Consider the following 17912-nt stretch of genomic DNA (forward strand, 5'->3'; position numbering starts at 1 on the left):
ATAAACAAGTCAAATTCAAGTTAAATTTATGGAGCAAATTCGAGTTAGCTTGACTCATTGAACAACCCTAACCCTAAGCCATATGGGTTTCTTCGCTAAAACGGTGCATCAGCGGGCCTTATCATCCAATTTTCTAGTAAAAGTAATCTGATAAATATTTAAAAATGTTACAGAAAGTAAAAAAGAAACGTATATATATACATAACAAAATATCGTAGATACAAATAAATAATATACTTTCTAAATTTTCATGATTTCCTTGTCAAATGAAATGTTATATTTCCAACTATCAATATCCAAGGGGTCTTATGAAAATAATCGCGTTATCAGCAATTTCATATGTCTCTCTTCCCCAAAGTATGTCAATCATTCCGCGAACTTAGGATATAATGAACAGAAAAGGGATAAACTACGACCGTATTAAATGATAAATTTACTCCCACCGATAACCTAAACACCAACACTCTCTGTGCTCTCTTGCTAAAAGTCTCCGACTCTCCTTAGCCATATCTGGTCTCCCTGGTTTCCCTTCTCTTTCTTCCTCCTTTCCTCGCATCTCTTCGTCTTCTGTGTGGCAGAAGAAGGAGATAGCGGAAGAGAGAGATAGAAAGAAGAAGATAAACCCACCAAATGGACCCCTTCATTTTCTAGAGAAGCAGAAGTCTTCCCCTGTATTTGCCCTAAACCCTCTCTCTCTCTCTCTCTCTCTCTCTCTTCCCGAAGGAGACACAGGGAGGTTTTCCGCGATGGCTGCGACGGTGGCGGGGGGCTCAGAGGCGGCGGGGCAGGACGGCCCAGTTCTGAGCATGATGAACAAGAGGCTCCGCGCCCTCCGTAAGAAGTATAATAGAATCCTGCAGACGGAGGAGAGCAAGGCACAGGGGAAGCCCATCAACAAGGAGCAAGAGGACGTTCTGCGCTCGAAGCCTGCCGTCGTCGCCCTCATAGAAGAGTACGAGAAGCTCCGCCAGCCCCTCTCCGCGGCAGTCAACGAGGAGCTCTCCCTCTTCAAGGCCCGCGAGGAAGCCGCCCTTGCCTCTGCCTCCGCTGCATCCGCCACCGTTGCCGCCACTCCCGTTGCCGAGGAGGAGGAGGAGGAGGAAGAAGAGGCCGTCGTGGATAGGCAGCCGGAGATCACAGAGCGGCCGCCTTCAGCTTCTGGGGATCTGTTGGATGAGACCGTGGAAGATCTGCTGAAGTTGCTGTACTTCGGGACCCTGTTTGATGTTAGGTTGCAGACGGACTTCACCCCCATCATGCTCACGAAGGCCCACGAACGGAGCTCGTGCTTGATCTACGACTATGTGACCGAGGATGCTACCGATCTTCTCGTTGAAAGGGACCTGGATTTGCTCTCTCTTATGGGAAGTCTCATAATTTCCCGACCTTCAGACTCCACTGTCTCTCACAGAAATGCGTTACAAGAATGCGTTCGCCATGCCAAGCTCTGGCTCCTCAACTCCAACCAGAGCATCCATCCCAATGCTGGGGTTTCCTGTATCCTCCTTAACGTCGATACTCGTCCAACGATGATTGGTACCTTTTGCTTTTCTCTTTTGCATATTGGTTTTCTTCATTCTAGTTTTCTTTCTAGTTTCCTCCATGGCAGACGGGAATTAGCTCTGCATTTTAATTTCTGACCTTCTTAAGGCTGTCTTCTCAGTTCTTCATTTTTGCTTATGGTAAAGCATACAGTAGTTGACGGGTATATCCATGTTTCCAGTGATCGCACACAGAATTGACTTCTTCTCTGAGTAGACGTTTCATTTTTTTTTTTTTTGCAAACACAGGGAAAGCTAGAGTACATTTTATTTCTGCATAAGTTTATTGTGCCTGTTTATATTTCACTATGTCGATTTGATAACCTTGTAGGCTGTAGCTGTTATTCGGCTTTTTAGGATGTTACTTCCTTTCTATTTGTTATTTATATTTCACTATGTCGATTTGATAACCTTGTAGGCTGTAGCTGTTATTCTGCTTTTAAGGATGTTTCTTCCTTTCTATTTGTTATCATATTTGAGCTGTGATCCGTCAGATATGGTTTCATGTTTTGATTGCATTGTCTGAGGAATCTTGAACAGTTGTGGACTGAATTGGATCTGACTGTGAATAAATAAGGCATTGTTTTGTGTTTTGGTGCCATTTTAGTCTGAATTCAAAGGTGGTTTTAGGTTGGTGGAATCAATAGTTTTGTATATTCTTTATGGATTTGGTTAGTTTCATGGTCTTTGTCGATCCCTTAAGTTAATGAACAGATGCACGGTTGAGAGAAAGGCTTAACAAGATACTCTCTTCGGATTACTTCACCATGACCCCGCAGATGACAAAGTTGAGCCAGCAAACAGCTGCCGAGGCTGCCGCTGCTGTGGCTGCTGCAGCTGCTGGGAACTATAATCCACAAATAGCAACTCAAGAACCGACAAACATGCAGCAGCAGGACTTTCTTCCAGAAGAAGCTGTATCTCATTACCAGCAAGTGGTATGCCTTTTTCAAGCATTGCTTTATTCTCTCATGGTACTGACCTAATGGTTATCTGGCAAATTATTGAATAGTTATGACTTGATTAGGGAGCATTTTTTTTTGTGAGCTTTCAGTTTGCAAGCACCTCATATATGACTCGTGCATTTATGTGTCAAAGGTTGCAGATTTATAGGTCCTTAGAGGGTCTCTTGTTAGTTCTTATGCACATGCCAATGGCTCTCACTACTTGCTTTCTGTTTACCTTTCTTTTCTGGGAGGGGTGCATAAACTTCAGAGTTCAGAGATAATATTTTGACAATTCTAAATATCATGAAACTCTCCACTTCTATTATCAGAATGTCTATATTTTTGAATGTTTAAGAACTTGCAGAGTCGACTCGTTTTTGGCTCAGTTGACTCAGCTTGAAGTCAACCCACTAGGGGAATTGTGTTATCCAAAACCTGGAAAGACTTGGCCTAAATCATTTTGCTTTTCCAAAATTCGGTGATAGTTGTTGACTTTAGTGCTTGTTTTATTGTGTTGCTTCTTATTGATATATTGGTACTTTATACTCAATTATGTCGAAGTATGCAACTGTAAAGTAGCTTAACTGTCTGGTTTTTATTATTGCATGAGTATATATAATTTAGTCATGGTTTTACTTGATGATAATTTGACTTATTTCTGTACAAATAATCAGGTCATTCGACAAGCCTTTGTATGTTTAAACGACAAATGTATATCATTTTTCTTTGAAAAATAATAGTTAACAGAACCTGACATGGGTCAATGAGTTGACCTCCCAAGTCACAAATCCATAATGGTGAATTTCCCGAGTCATTGAGTTTTAAAACATTGTTTTCTCGTGGGAAAATTTGGAGAAAGTCTCATAAGTTTACAAAAACATTAAAATATAAAAAGTAACATAAAGATTGTGGAATTTTATGTCTTCCACTGTTTACCTTACATAAATTTTGGTACAAATCTAAAACAATTATTAAAATGTGAAAAAGTAAAAAAAATTAAATATGTTATTTCTAACATATTTTTCCTATAACTTCAATATTTTCATTTCAGCATTTCTCTTCAAAATCTCACATTTATTTTCTCATTTTCTTTCTTTTTCTTTTTCTTTTTTGAAAAAGGTTATATTTGTGACAAAAGTTCCTTAATATTTGTTATATCACATTTGCACGGGCTTGACTGATATGAGTGCAAGTGCGGTTACCACTTTGACACTTTTTGAAAAAAAGTTGGGGGATACAGTAAGACTATATATTTATTTGAGATTGAGCATACCGAGTAGGTCGGGCACTTGCGGCTATCACTCTATGCTCCAACTCTATGTGATGCTCACATCCTTGGTGGTAGCTAGATTGGTTGTTTGAAAACGTCTCTGTACTCCTCAAGTATGCATTGCAGGTCTAGGGGATACTGCCACTGTTCAGCTCCTCCTTTTTCCCAATTCTCCCTCTTGGTTGTCATCTCCAATGACATGCAAAAAGCCATGCTAGGCATATAAATATGTTCACCACTGTCTTTGCTTTTTCTTTTGCCATATGATTGCTTTTTTGCACCGTAGGAGTCAATTTTTCACCTTGGTGACTGAAGTTCATAGTCATGCCCATGAAATCCGATGTAACCTAGCCAAGAGTTCTTGACCACTGGATCCCTAATACCACGTCAGGTCCTCCCATTGGCAATACATATACATCTAACTTGAACTCAGCTCCCTGCAGCTGTAAATGCAAGCCCAGACATCTGCCTTCACTTTTTTATCACACTGAAAACACCAGCTACGGAGCTACCACATCAAGACCCGGTTCTTCCTGAATTCTGCATCCTGTTTTGGCAGTCCATTGCTATGTCACCAGGGTGCACCGTTTTTGGACCTGCAACCGCGTCGACGCGACGCGGGTGTGACTCAGATTCGCACCCAAATCGCACCATGTCAGGGAGGTAGGGAGAGAGGGCAGCAGGGAGAGAGAGAGAGAGAGTGCGAGAGAGTTGGGAAGGAGAGAGACAGTGCAGGAGAGAGGGCATGAGAGCTTGCGGGAGAGAGAGTGCAGACAGACAGGGGAGACAGACAGAGAGCTCGGGGCAGAGGGAGAGGGACGACACGATTTGGGGGAATAAGGAGAGCAAGGGTGAGGGGGACTGAAGGTGAGACGAAGAGACGGCGAGTGAGGAGTGCAGGAGGAAGAGAGTGCAGACTGAGAGGGCTCGGGTGAGACAGGGTGAGAAGGAAGGGGAAAACAAATGGTAGAGAGAAAAACCTAGTTACCCTAATCGTTGCCGCACTGCACCGTGCCGCCATCGCTGCTCCTTCCTCCACCTTCTTCTTCTCTATGTCGGATGCTCACTTGTGGAATAAGAGGGCAACAAAGAGGGAGACAGAGAGGAAGACGAGGAAGGGGAACCCATATCGGGCTTCCTCTTCGAGCGATGGAGTTCGGGTCTGGGTCTAGATCCCTATCCAATCCGACCTACCCAAAACAAAAATCGTTACAGGAATAATCTCTCAATGATAAACCCTACTTGTAAGTAATTTCCGGGTCTGTGCAATGGACCTGACCCACAATCTGACCCCCACTGATTATTAGTAGTTTTTAACCTCATATAGATTCCTTATTTATCTCTTTCATTTAACTAGATCCTTTTTCTTATTGCAATGGTTACCAAAAACTGCAAATCACCGAGGAATGGAAAGTGTGATAGGGGAATCTTGACATTCTTTTTTTCCTCCCCCAAAATATTTTTTCTAAGGATCTAGTGGAAGCAAGAAGTTAATAAAATTATAAAATGCAGTTGTTGATCATCTCAAAACTATAAGTATGACTGTAGGAACTGTGAACTCAAAACTAGAGTATATTTCTTGTTGAATTGATGATTGATAAAGATATCATGATTAGCAAATTGCAATTTTGATTTTGTTATTTAATAATTTTGTGGTTTATAGATAATTTGTTGTCATATATATTATATAATAATGATAATAATAATAATAATAAATTAATAATAATAAATACTCTCGCTGCACCACCGCACCTAAATTCTTTGGGATGTGCCGCACCGGCACCGGCACCCTGTACTTTGGTGACATAGGTCCATTGACACAAAATTTTGTATGCCCCACATCTATTAAGACGCTGACCAACTTCCCAATAATTCTGCTGGGTATTCTCATCACTTAGGCCACGTCTACACCTGCTAGAGCGTGCAGTGATATCTCAGGTTTCTCCTCCTCTTCAGGAAGCTGCTCTGAAGCCTCCTCATATTCTTAACCAGTATCTTCAATGATACATATGGAGGGTGTGACACTGATGTCCTGGGCTTCACTCTTATCACAATGATAACACAACCCCCTTCACCTCCTCTCCTTCATTTGTTCGGTAGTGGTTTGTTTGATAACCATTCTTTTGGGCTGCTGACATCTCATTGCTTTTGCCCTACTATCACTCTTATCTTTTCCATCAATCTCGACCTTCCCTTGCCTTGCTCGCCTCCACATGATTCTAGGCTGTGCAATCTTATTCGGCAAAGTTTTTTCTCCATTAGTCTCAGGACCTCAAAGCGCTCCAGCAAATACTTTGGGGGGTGGCCTGCACCTCCATTTTTATGCTCTCCTTCAATCCCCCAATGAATGCCCCTGGTAACGCTTTCTTAGGCCACTCCATTACCATATTGCTGACGCTTCCAACATAGACTGGTATTCTCTCACAGACCCATTATGCATGATACTCCACATTTCAATGTTGCAGTCTACATATGCAGGACCAATTCTGATCGTGAGAGCCCTTTCAAATTCCGCCCAACAAACCACCTCTCCTTCTAGGTGGACGGCAGATAGGGTGATCCATTAGTGCTATGAAATCGACTGTCATGCAAAGAATTGCTCTGTCTAGAATATCCAATTGAGTGCATCTTCTCCTTCAAACTTAGGGAAATCGAGTTTGGACCCTCTTACTTGGGAGAAGATGGTCTCCTCATTGTCCTCACATCGTGGAATGTGCAATGGAGCCCTCTCTGTTTCCATCTAACATGCTGTGTTCTTGTTGAAACACTCTGCCCCTTTCCTTTGATCCGTCCCGCCAAAGCAGTTGCTGCAACATCATCTTGACCTCCTGCTGGTCGCCTTGAGTATCTGTCATCCATGAGTCGAGGCCTGCTAATCGCCTACCAATATCTTGTTGTCACTGCCTGATGGTCTCCATCCGTCCTTCGAGTGTTCAATTTGTGGCATCCATTTGTTGTTTAAACCTGTCCATGGCTGCTGTAACATCCTTGATGGTGACTCTCTATGCATTCGTCCCTTGGATCAAGGGTCTGGGCTCCGATACCAGTTGATACCCAGGGAATGCTAGAGCTTTTCTTTTTCCTGTCTAGAGGGCCGACTCTGCACAGAGTTGAAGAACCTCACACAAACTCACACACACTAATAAAAAAATTTTCCACTTTGAGGGGGAAATTCCTGCAGCCCTTAGCAATCTGTCATTACGTTTTCAATTATTACCCTAACCCTAGTTACATCTTATATAGGGATGGACAGTGTAGGGTCGGGTCCTTGATGGATTGAAACTCTCACAGTGGCTTCTCCAAGCCCATACTAGTAAGTAACCTGATATTTAACAAAGAGATATTTTTAAAAGAACTGTAAGAAAAAACTTTGTCAACTATGGTTTTGGATCTAATGACTACTCAGCCCTATTTTCAATGGTGTTCTTGTATCACACACATTTAAGGGAAAGACATGGATCACAGAGCCTTGCATCTAGCGAACCATTCTAATCTGACTCAGTATTGTTGTTAATTTGTTAAACAAAAGAAAAGAACTGCTACTAATACTATCTTATTAGTTTTATTGTATCAACCCCTCCCCCCAAAAATGCACCTTGTCCTCATAATGCATCGGCTTACGGTTTTCATTGACCATTTCATATGTGGAGATGGTACTGCATGTTCTGTTGTTTAGTAAAATCCAGTTTATGGATTTAAATTGAAGAGTTATTCAATTGCCTTTTTGGTTAGCTTGACATATTTGTGTAGTTTTCTTTTTCTGTCATCATAATGCATTGGCTTTTTAAGACTGGTATCAAACTGGACCTTGACCTATTTTTGCATTCATATCAGTCTCATTATATGGGATCATCTAACATGAATTCTGTAGTCAAAAGCAGGCCTAGGAGGGCGCACACACACACACTCACACTCACACTCACACACACATATATATATAGGAATTGAAATCAGCCGGATGCCTCTACGGTGGGATGGTCTTTTTTCTTTTAGCAACGACTTTTAGTGATGGAACACAGCATTTGAGATAGTTCTTAGCAACACAAAATAAAAAAACCATCTGGCCACAAAGGCAGTCAACTGATTTCAATATATATATATATATCACTAACGGTGCTCCTAGAGTGCCTAGACCACCTTGTGAGAACCAAGGTGGAATTGTGCAGGTTGTATTATTGCTATCTCAGACCTTATATTATTTATCCAGCATGATTTATTAGTTAAGAATGATGGTTTAGATTGTGTCTGTTGGACATATATTAGAAACAACAGTTTCAAGTCCTGAACATGGGCACATTGGGGCCCATTGATTTTCAAGTAATTAAGAATTTAAGATACCCATGTTTACTCTATAATTATATGAGCTAATACTTGTTTTGTAATGAAAAGTGTATGCAGTTATATTTAAACGGTTGGAGAACAAAAAATATATTTATTAAAAACATAAGCTTCTTGTAAGTGGGTCTAGGCGTATATATAGTATATACATATATTTTCAACAAATATTTCAATTTATTTTCAAAATAGTGTTAACTAAAAAGTTATGTCACATGAGTGCAGGGTGCGACAAATCCCAAAAGAATTTCAATGTGGGTGCAAATATATATATATAATACTCAAAAACAGCTTTCGGTAATAACTAATATATATGATATATATTAGCGGCATATGTAGGAAAGGAATATATCTTAGCTGCACAGGTAGGAGACTAATATATAACTCAAGAGCAGCATCTCACATGACTTTTTAGCTGCACGGCTGCCAGATAAAACTCATACAAGCACAAACAAAAAAGCTAATAACTAATATATAACTAAGATATACTAATAACTAATATATAACTAAGAACAGCATTGCTCAACAGAAAAAGCATGGATCAGACAGAACAGCAAGACTAAAGTAAACTAACAAATAACATTATAACAACTAAACGACATAAAGAAGCAAAATAAGACAAAATATCTTAACGAAAAGAAATAACAACAATGAAAAAGTGGAAAACAGCAGAGCAGCATTTGCAAATTGGGGCAAATCAGTAGGAAATAGGCCGACACATGAAATAAACTAGATATAAACATGAAAACATTCGGAAGAAACAAAAAAGAATGAAAAGATTTGTAAAATCACGTTGTTATCTTCGATTCACAAGCTCACTGTCACTGTCTGTCGCTGTTGCCGATTCAATCGCCGTCGTCAAACACTAAGGTTGCCAAGGGATGAAGGAGGGAGGGCTTTAGGAAAAAATCAGATTCTTGCCAAAGGAGTGGTCGGAAAAAAGGGGGGAGGTAGAGGCAGGTGGGCGGTGCACTAGCTCATGCGTGAAAGGGTTAAAACCTAAACGTGTGAGCCTAAGTCACACGGGTGCGCCAACTATGGTGGCGGACCCGCACCCCCACCCGCATCGGTGCGGGCGCGGCCGACATGACATCAAATGAGTTTTGGCTGTTCTGGAAAATGTTTTGGCCAAGTTTTCATTGTTATATCAGTCAAGGAATATATATATATATATATATATATATATAAATTGCCCTCGGCACACGTGCAGACAAAAATCATCCAAGTTTGTGTGCATAAAAAAAATCATCTAAGCCTATGCAGTCAGCCGCACCGGACTCACTTGGTGCATTTGTGGCTCGTCTAAGGCGAATCCGCACCCACACGCGTTGCGTCGACGTGCATGCAGGCGAGACGCGATGTGCGTGTGGGCACTTAACTCACGCATGCAGGTGACTTAGCTAAAAAGTAACACTGAGTAAAAAATAAAAAAATTTCCAGAAAGATGATATCTCTTTTTCTCAAAAAGGTAACATGTTTACCTTTTTTGTGCATCTTTAGACATTTCAATAACTATTTTCTAATATTTAGCAGTATAAAGTACAATATATGTGTTTGCTTGTGTGTTTGTATGTTTCGAAGAGAGAGTTATAAGAAATTTAACAATTTCCTTTTTTCAATGATAGAGATTGGCAGCTAAAAGTTGTACCTGCCATCTCCCTTCTTGGAGAACTACTTTATTGAATACAGGGTGTGTGTTCACACGAGAGTGTGTCAATATAGATATCTATATATCTAATAGAATTTTAATTTGAAATGTATTTTTCCTTCCTTCCATTCCATAGGGGTTGTTTAGTGCCTCCGAATAGTCCACCAGGCTACAATCTGGTGGATCCATTCAGGATGTATAGAGCTGTGGACAGGTAGGTCAAGGTTGACTTTTCTCCCCTCTTTAAATCATATAAAGGTGTTTGGGAGCTGAAGTTTGGCTCAATGAACTTCATTTACTATATAGGAACACCTGCGCCATGCCAATCATCTCTCTTTGGAAGAAAAATTATCTGGACTATGAAGTGCATGCTTAATGTGTTGATTGACATTAGGAGTTTGAACACCACACGTTCACGTCCTCTTTTGCCTTCTTTTTTGTACCAAAAATGACCTTCGAAGTTTTCCATTGAATATCCTCTTGAAAAACATCTCATTGCTATGATAGGTTCATTGCATGTTCTTTAATACTTCTTTCCTTTGAATTTGTTAGTTATATGTAATTCGATAGTCACACGAAATTGAGTTTTTACAAAAAAAAAAAGCACATTAATAATGCGAAAAATAAGTCAGCAGAAAAAAAACAAAAAATGTTTTTTTTGGAAAAAAATGCCAAAATGAGAACATGTTTTTTTTTTCAATTTAGGCAAATTTTCCTTTTCTTTAAATACCAAACTGCGTGTTTCTATTTTCAAATTTTTATTTGTTATTTATGTGCTTATTTTTTTATGTTGTCTTATTAGTTTCTCATTTAATTTATTTTTATTTAATTTTTAACTTTTACTTTTTTTTTAAATTTACCTTTTGCCCTTTGTTTGAAGTTTGCTATATTATACATGAGAAAAGCCTTGCCATTTCAAATGCAAAAACCCAGTGTTACTTGTATCATACGATAACGTATCGTACAGGTCGGCAAAACCTATATGTATGCGTTTATGATACATATTTTTCATGTGTATCGTAGGTATATCGGCTGTTGTATGCTACGGATGATACAGCCCGTATCTTACGTTATGGTGAAATTTTTAAAAAACCTCCGTCTGGTTGATTTTTTTTTTAAACCACCTCTTCCCCTCCATTTCTAACTCGTCTGAGAGTTGTTGGAGGGAGACTTTTTTATTGGTTTTGGAGAGAAATTGCCATATAAATTGTCGACTTGGGGGAGGGATCGCCGATTTGAAAGGAGATTTACTTGTGGGAAACTCATTCGTGTGTTGGAAAAGAGGGCTTTTGTGTTTCTTCTTCTACAAAAGGTATACAATCTCTCAAATTTCAAGTTTTAAGTATCTGTGTATTGTTTTGTAAAGTTTACCGTACGTTTCTATTATTTTATGAAGTTATTTGTTTTATTTTTTCAATGTGTTGTCAACATATTATAGCTTATGAATGATGAATGATGAATGTTCATTATGTGCTTAATGAATTTTTTATATAGAACACATTCTTCATTATTTTTTATATTTTTTATGAATTAAAAAATAATTTTATGATATATTTACGACTATTACGACACATTACGTTACAGCATATAGGTCGGCTCAAATACATGTTTTGATACACCTTTTACAACATTGTGAAAACAATATTTGTTGTAATATATGGCATCCTTTTGGATGTATTCACTTTTTTTTTTTCCACAAAGGACAGTATTTTTTTTTTCTCCAACATTCTTAGGGTGGGAAACATGATTGTGTTGTTTTAGCCTGCTGTATCTATGGTTGCCTCCCTAACAGTGTAAAGTCTGAAACGAAGGGCCTTTGAATCCTAAGAACCTTCACCTAGCAAGTACGTTGTGGCCATACACTGGAAGAGGCCAAACCAAAGAGAAGGGATGTGAGAATCTTAAAATGTTTACTCCAACATCCGTAGAAGCCAACTTCAGAACGTTATACTTAGAAATTTGAACCATTTTGTGCAATCACAGGCCTGAAAAAGTAATGACCTGTCTTTCTTCCTCTCATCGTTACATACCATAATTGTCAACTAGTTGTGTCTATGACCTTAATTGCCTTCCAGAATGCACAGTTACAGTTATTTTTAAGCCTAATGTCAGTCCATTGATGTATTTATTGTTTGCTTATTTACCCGGCAGCTTGTTTTCTTTTTGGTTTGGGTTAAATTGGCAAATTATCTTTCTTAGTTATCAAGTGTTAAACAGAATACAAGCTTTTGATCTGTGAGCCGTCCGAAATGCATCACAGCAATCGACATGAACACCTTGGTGGTATATATGTTCTGCTAGAACTCTATACATTTGATCTAACAAATATTTACGGCCTTAAAAGTCATTACTTGGTCTAGTTATATCAATGGCATGTATTTATAGATACCCTATATTCTTGTTCATTTCTTCATTGTGACTTTGTTTCCAAAGTTCTTTAACGTGCATGGTATAGGTTGGAGCCAGTAAGTTTTAAATGCTCGGAAAAGATTTCAGTAGTTGAGCTTCTGTATGTTATCATGTTAATTTTGAGTCTTTGACTAGATCAAGAATAAGGGTCATAGGTGCAAGTTGCAACCAGCACATATAGAGCCATCTGCCTCTACCTCACCAGCCATGTTCGGAGAACTTGAAATTCACGTATAGTGTCATGGGTTTCACTCGAGAGCCTTGTGCATGTCTACATGAACATCAGAACTGCTTCACATGTGATTGTGTATTTTGTACTTTTGGCAAGCCTTTAGCCAGGCCCCGTCTCTTTTTAATGGCGTTTTGGAATTGAATCTCTCTTTGATGTACTGTAATATATTTTTCAACCCTGTAAAACTGCAGAATGATCTGGGAGAATACAACGGAAACGATTTGTCTGGTGGTTCATCTACGCATGGTGATCCCTCTAGCCCTAACGTAGAGCAACTTCCAAAGGTTGTGACTTTGTTTCATAGTTTATATTTTTATTGCTGATGCATGGATATGTACTGAAAGGTGGTAACTGTGTTTTCTCAGGCTGAGGAAGAGGATTATCTTGATCCTTCTGAAGATGCTCCAAATTCACCACCACCATCCTCACAAGACCAGCCAAAACAGATAGACTCGGAGCAAAATGGAGATGTTGAATATAGGGAACGGGAAAACTTTCCACGGAGGCAGTACCCCAACCCAAGAGGAAGTGGCCGTGGTGGGCGAAGAGGGTACATGAATGGGCGTGGTGGTCGCGGTAGCAGAGGAGGAGGTTTCCAGAATGGTCGGAACCAATACTATGATGCTGGAAATAACTATTACCCAAGAAACTATTATGGTCATCCTAGAGGAAGGGGACGTGGTGGTGGAATGATGTACAACAATAGTGGCAGCCAGGCAGCAGCCGGAGGCCGTGGCATTCAGATGCATGGAGGTGTAGTAGCTGCAGAGCAAGCTTAGTTGTTGCCTTTCCTTGGTTTTGAGAAGCTTTTGATGTCATACAGTGGTGGTAGGTGCCCGCTTAGTTGTAGGGGAAAAAGAGGGGTCTCTGCTTGGACTTGGGTGAAAATGTTGGTGAACTTTATCGATAACTACATAATCCATCTTCATCTGATGTTTTGTGGTGTACCAGAGGTATTCATTCTCTCTAACATTGTTGACATATTTAATAGCATCTTTATTGCCCTTTGTGCTTTCTGGCCTTCGTAGTTAGGGCGAAGAGTAATAGGTTTTATATTTTTCCCTTGTTGGGAAAACCCTCGTAAAAAAGCGCATGGCAATTTAACTCTTCCTCTTTGCATCTGAAGAGTTTCATATTTCATACCAAACAGGAGCCAATCATGGGCCTCTGCATTGTCATCATGATGTTTGTTCTTCTGTGGAAAAATCTTAGTTGTCGTTGCCAGTTGGGATGGTCTCTTCATATAGCCACTTCCCTTGATTTCATCTCGCACTATTAGACTTGCTAGTCCAATGACTCCAATCACGTGAATGTTTCAATGCAGTCAGTCATGTTATTTGAACTAGGGTTGGTGACAGACGCTATTGATGCTTGCTAAAGGGCGTTTCTGATTTGCCGGCATGTTGAAGGCTTTCTGTGTAATCTCCATCATTCTAATGAAAGCAGCTGTGATTGACATCTTTGCTCTCTCTCTCTCTCTCCCTCTCTCTCTCTCTCGCTGGCAGGTCAAGAGCTTCAAGTTTCTGTCTAGGTACGAATGGTGTAACGTTTTTAGCATGTCTGTTCCGTCATGTGATGATGGATTGCTGAAAGCTTTTCCATGTTCTTTTTCAGATGCTTAGAATTTGGCCTTCATTCAACACCTTAGATGTGCTGCATTGCGGACTTTGTTCTAACCATGTTCAGTGGTTTAGATTTGTTATCTAAAAAAGTCCTCAGTACAGATATAAAAGGGGCAGGAAACAGGTCGGCTACGATGCCTATCTTGATAGATTCCTTCTCTCTCTCTCTCTCTCTCTCTCTCTCGCTCTTGCAATTTTGCTTATCCAAATGCCTTTTGGGCCCAACTGTAAAGTTTCACAAAGAATTAAAGTCTTATTCTCTCAGATTTTCCGAACGCTTGAAAGATCTCTGTGATCTGACCATGCTTATACTTTAATACATACAGTGAATGAAAAGCGCAGAGGAAGTAATACGAGGATAGCCGGAGCACCCGTGGGGAGAACTGGGAAAGTGACTGGTTAAAAATATATTTTTGGATAGGTGACGACATTTTGGTAAGTGAAGGCAAATAAAGAGGATGTTGGGGAACACGTTTTTAAAAAGGGAAGCAAATTTCTTGGTAAATATGGTACATTCGTTTATTTAGCTGTGAAAATTATGAAAATCTTGCACATTTCGGAACTTCTTTTTATCTTCACGTAGTTTGCTAACAGGAAGGACTGGAATCGAAGAGTACTGGTGAAAAAGAAAAGGAAGAGAAAAGATGCGCGGCTGTCTCCCGCAAGAATTTATCGTGTTGATTAACAGATCCGCAGGAGAGATTAGAGGGGGAGGGGGACGGGGTGGGGTTGGATCTGAGATGCGTGGCAGGATTTCAAATCGATGTTTGTCCAAACCATAAATCTTACTTTACATCACTTTATATCAGATCCGAGGCTATCAAACACGCCTTAGAGTGACCATTGGCAACATGGAAAACACAGCATCCCACATTTTTGTCTCTACCATAGTTACTCTCCGTAGAAGCCAACGACACCGACCAAAACCACCGTAGAGATTCCATGCCCATTATCCTTCACAAAGTCCTCATGGAACAACTCAGTTTCTCCAATAAAGGAAGAGAAAGAACAAAGTAAACTCGAATAGGCGAATTTTGCATAGCGTCAGGCTAAGCAACAGAGAATTTTGGCTCGGCCTCCAGATTTTCATTGCATGAAGAACCTTTCAATATCTTTTGCACCACTTTTCATTGCACGAATTCTAATGTCGCCCACTTCATGGCATAGGAGCATTACAAAGGCAAAAGTTTGATTCTTATAGAATATTTCTGCAGTAATCGTCTCCATGAATAATAGGGACCATTTCATCAACAGAAACAGAAACTCAACTCATTTTATTTAGTTCTGAACTCCAAGGTAAAGACAAGAAGCAGCAAACAATCTGTAGTTTGATAACCAAAGCCAATATAAAGCATTGGGATGTTTTTCATTTTTTTTTCTTTTCTCCAATGGGAAAGAAGGTCGAGTTGTCTCCTAAGTCGCAAATACAACCATAAAAACAGCATCAAGATCACAGTATTAAAGCCATATATGATCAACACACTCCCCTCATCATATAGATGAATTCGAGTTGAGTCAACCCATGTGGCTTAGGATTTTCTTCTCTAGTTCATCTTTCTTGGCACCAACAACCTTGTCGACTTGATTTCCTCCCTTGAAAAGAAGAAAAGTAGGCATTGCCTGAATCCCCAATTCACTAGCAACACTCTGCAGTGATTCAACGAGAAAAGATAACCAAAAGTTATAAAGAGTTCAGAAGTAATAAACTATTACGCAAAAAGAGGAAGGAAAAGAGAAGAAACCGAGTCTCATACCTGCAGCTCATCCACATCAATCTTCACAAATGAGACATTGGTGTACTTTTGTGCAAACTCGTGGACAGCCGGCTCAATGAATCGACATGGCCCACACCAGGAAGCGCTAAAATCAACGACCAGCTAAACAAATTTCCCAAAGAAAGTTAAAGAGTTTCACAACCGTAGTGTTTGGAATTTCGATTGATCAGAACAGAAGTGCCAATTGTTGAGTATAATTTAGAAGGGAAGACCGTGAGATGAGAGCCGTGGAGTCAACTAATGCAAGACAGAATAATTTTGGGGAAAAAAATATGAATAGCCTAGAGATAAACAAACAAGCCACAACACGAACAAACAACGACAGTAAGGAGAGGAAACCAAGAAAATGTTTCACATGCCAACAACAACTGCTATTCATCAGATTCTATACGAGATCGACAGAAATAAGAAACGAAACAAGCTTGCCAGAAGGTTTCACCCAAGCATCATTCAAAAGCCGAAAACAACCAGTACCAATTTATTGTGTTCCTATTGGAATCAACATAAGAAGAATCCACCATAATCTTGTTCAAACGCAAAAGAAATCCTAACGCTGCTTGCGTTCTACCATAAATCAACAGAACCCCATCAGCGGATCAGCATGTTGGTTCATTGACAATCAACTCCGAGAGAAAGAACACCAACCACCACCATGAATACATGAGAAGTCAAAGTAGAAGACAGGGAGAAGAACCAACAATGGGGAGGTTGCAGATTACCAGCTTGTTTGATGCTTTAACAGAGTCGAAGTGGGATTTCCAATCGGCTACACTATGAATGAAAAGGATGGCATCTGATTGGTGTTGCCCTTCGGAGGAGGGTGCAGGAGAAGAAAGAAAGGATCCCATCGTGGCTTCAGATACTTTCTCCTCCGCTTTCTTGCTGCAAAATTTCTGTCTTTGACCAACCTCAATGGGGGGTGCTGTATAAATAATAATATGCTACCGCCTACCGGTTACGGCCGCTAACTACTGCCTGCTCATATAAGAAAGAAAAGTGCCAGTGCCCCAAACTGTGGTCGGATTCTAGTTCCCAAAGATGGCGGCTACATTTCTTATTTCTATTGTAGCTTTTCCAGAAAATTTTAATATAATTTTACATCTCAAATTTACCAAGGCCCTTGCTCATCTGGACGCTCGCATCCTCATGTGCATCTTGACCATTGGATTTGAAGGTGGAGGGTTAGATGAAGGGTTCACATGGATGCCAATGGCTCACCAAGTTGGACCGATCAGTCCTGCCTTTTATAATTACTTTTTTGGTTATTTTTCGAGATTGAAAGTTGTTCGTTTAACCATCTGATAGCTACAGTAAAAAAAAAATGAATCTTAAGCATATTTTTACTATACATAAGACCAAAAGTTGAGTGTCTGTGTAAAATTTTCTTGAAATTTGAAAGAATTTACTTTCAAGATTACCACAAGGCTTTCAATTTAAGGCCTTATTTTCCAATGAAAATGACCGAAGGTAGCGTCCCGCATAAGCATAAGGGCAACTTAAAGGCATACGTTTGAGGGTGAACAACGAGTTTAGTAGCTCGAGTTTGTGAACAAGTTTGAGTTGAATCATTTGCTTAACAAGTTGAGCTTGAGTTCAACATGTAACTGTCGAGTGGAGCTTTCGATCTTTAATCAAGTTCGTCGATACTTAATACTTAATCAAGTCGATATATTCAAACAAATTTACAAGTTTGTCAAACTTTAATCGCGTCGAGCTCGAGCTCAACACGTAACTGCTGAGTCAAGCTCGAGTTGCTTCCGTCAACCATTGTCGAGATCAAGCCAAGGTTTCATTAGTCTAGCCGAACTTTAACTGACTAAACTCGAACTCGACTCGGCTAGTGTTCACACCTACATACGTCTCATAAATGTGCTCTCAAGTTTGAGGCATAAGTGTGTTTCTTTATTTTTTTTTTCTGCATAGAAATTCACAGTTTATTTTTATAAAACTAGCTTAGTAAGTAACATCTTCATGGTGAAATTTCACGAAAACAATATTAAACTTTGAGATTTTCAAATGCTGTGAATGTTCTTTCACGTTTTTGTACAAGCAATTTTTGTTAAACCATAATAAAGGTTGTGGTCAGACGAATGAGCAATATTTTGAAGAGAAACATCTTGTTAAAACAAGTGC

At 39.7% G+C, this 17912-nt stretch overlaps 2 protein-coding genes across 2 annotated transcripts; one reads left to right on the forward strand and one right to left on the reverse strand.

Moving 5' to 3' along the window:
* Positions 1-448: 448 nt before the first annotated feature.
* On the forward strand, positions 449-13394 carry LOC116255853 (uncharacterized). The gene is made up of 4 exons (XM_031631931.1): positions 449-1497; positions 2256-2479; positions 12574-12666; positions 12748-13394. Exons 1-4 carry the CDS (start codon positions 747-749, stop codon positions 13159-13161), a joined length of 1482 nt encoding a protein of 493 aa, XP_031487791.1. The 5' UTR covers positions 449-746; the 3' UTR covers positions 13162-13394.
* Positions 13395-15257: 1863 nt separating this feature from the next.
* Positions 15258-16749, reverse strand: LOC116255615 (thioredoxin H2-like). The gene is made up of 3 exons (XM_031631486.2): positions 16499-16749; positions 15759-15881; positions 15258-15651 (listed from the first exon to the last, which is right to left on the reverse strand). The coding sequence occupies exons 1-3, from the start codon at positions 16625-16627 to the stop codon at positions 15520-15522; spliced, it is 384 nt and encodes a 127-aa protein (XP_031487346.1). The 5' UTR covers positions 16628-16749; the 3' UTR covers positions 15258-15519.
* Positions 16750-17912: the final 1163 nt, after the last annotated feature.

This window comes from Nymphaea colorata, chromosome 6, assembly GCF_008831285.2.
Source record: "Nymphaea colorata isolate Beijing-Zhang1983 chromosome 6, ASM883128v2, whole genome shotgun sequence".
Lineage (NCBI taxonomy): Eukaryota > Viridiplantae > Streptophyta > Magnoliopsida > Nymphaeales > Nymphaeaceae > Nymphaea > Nymphaea colorata.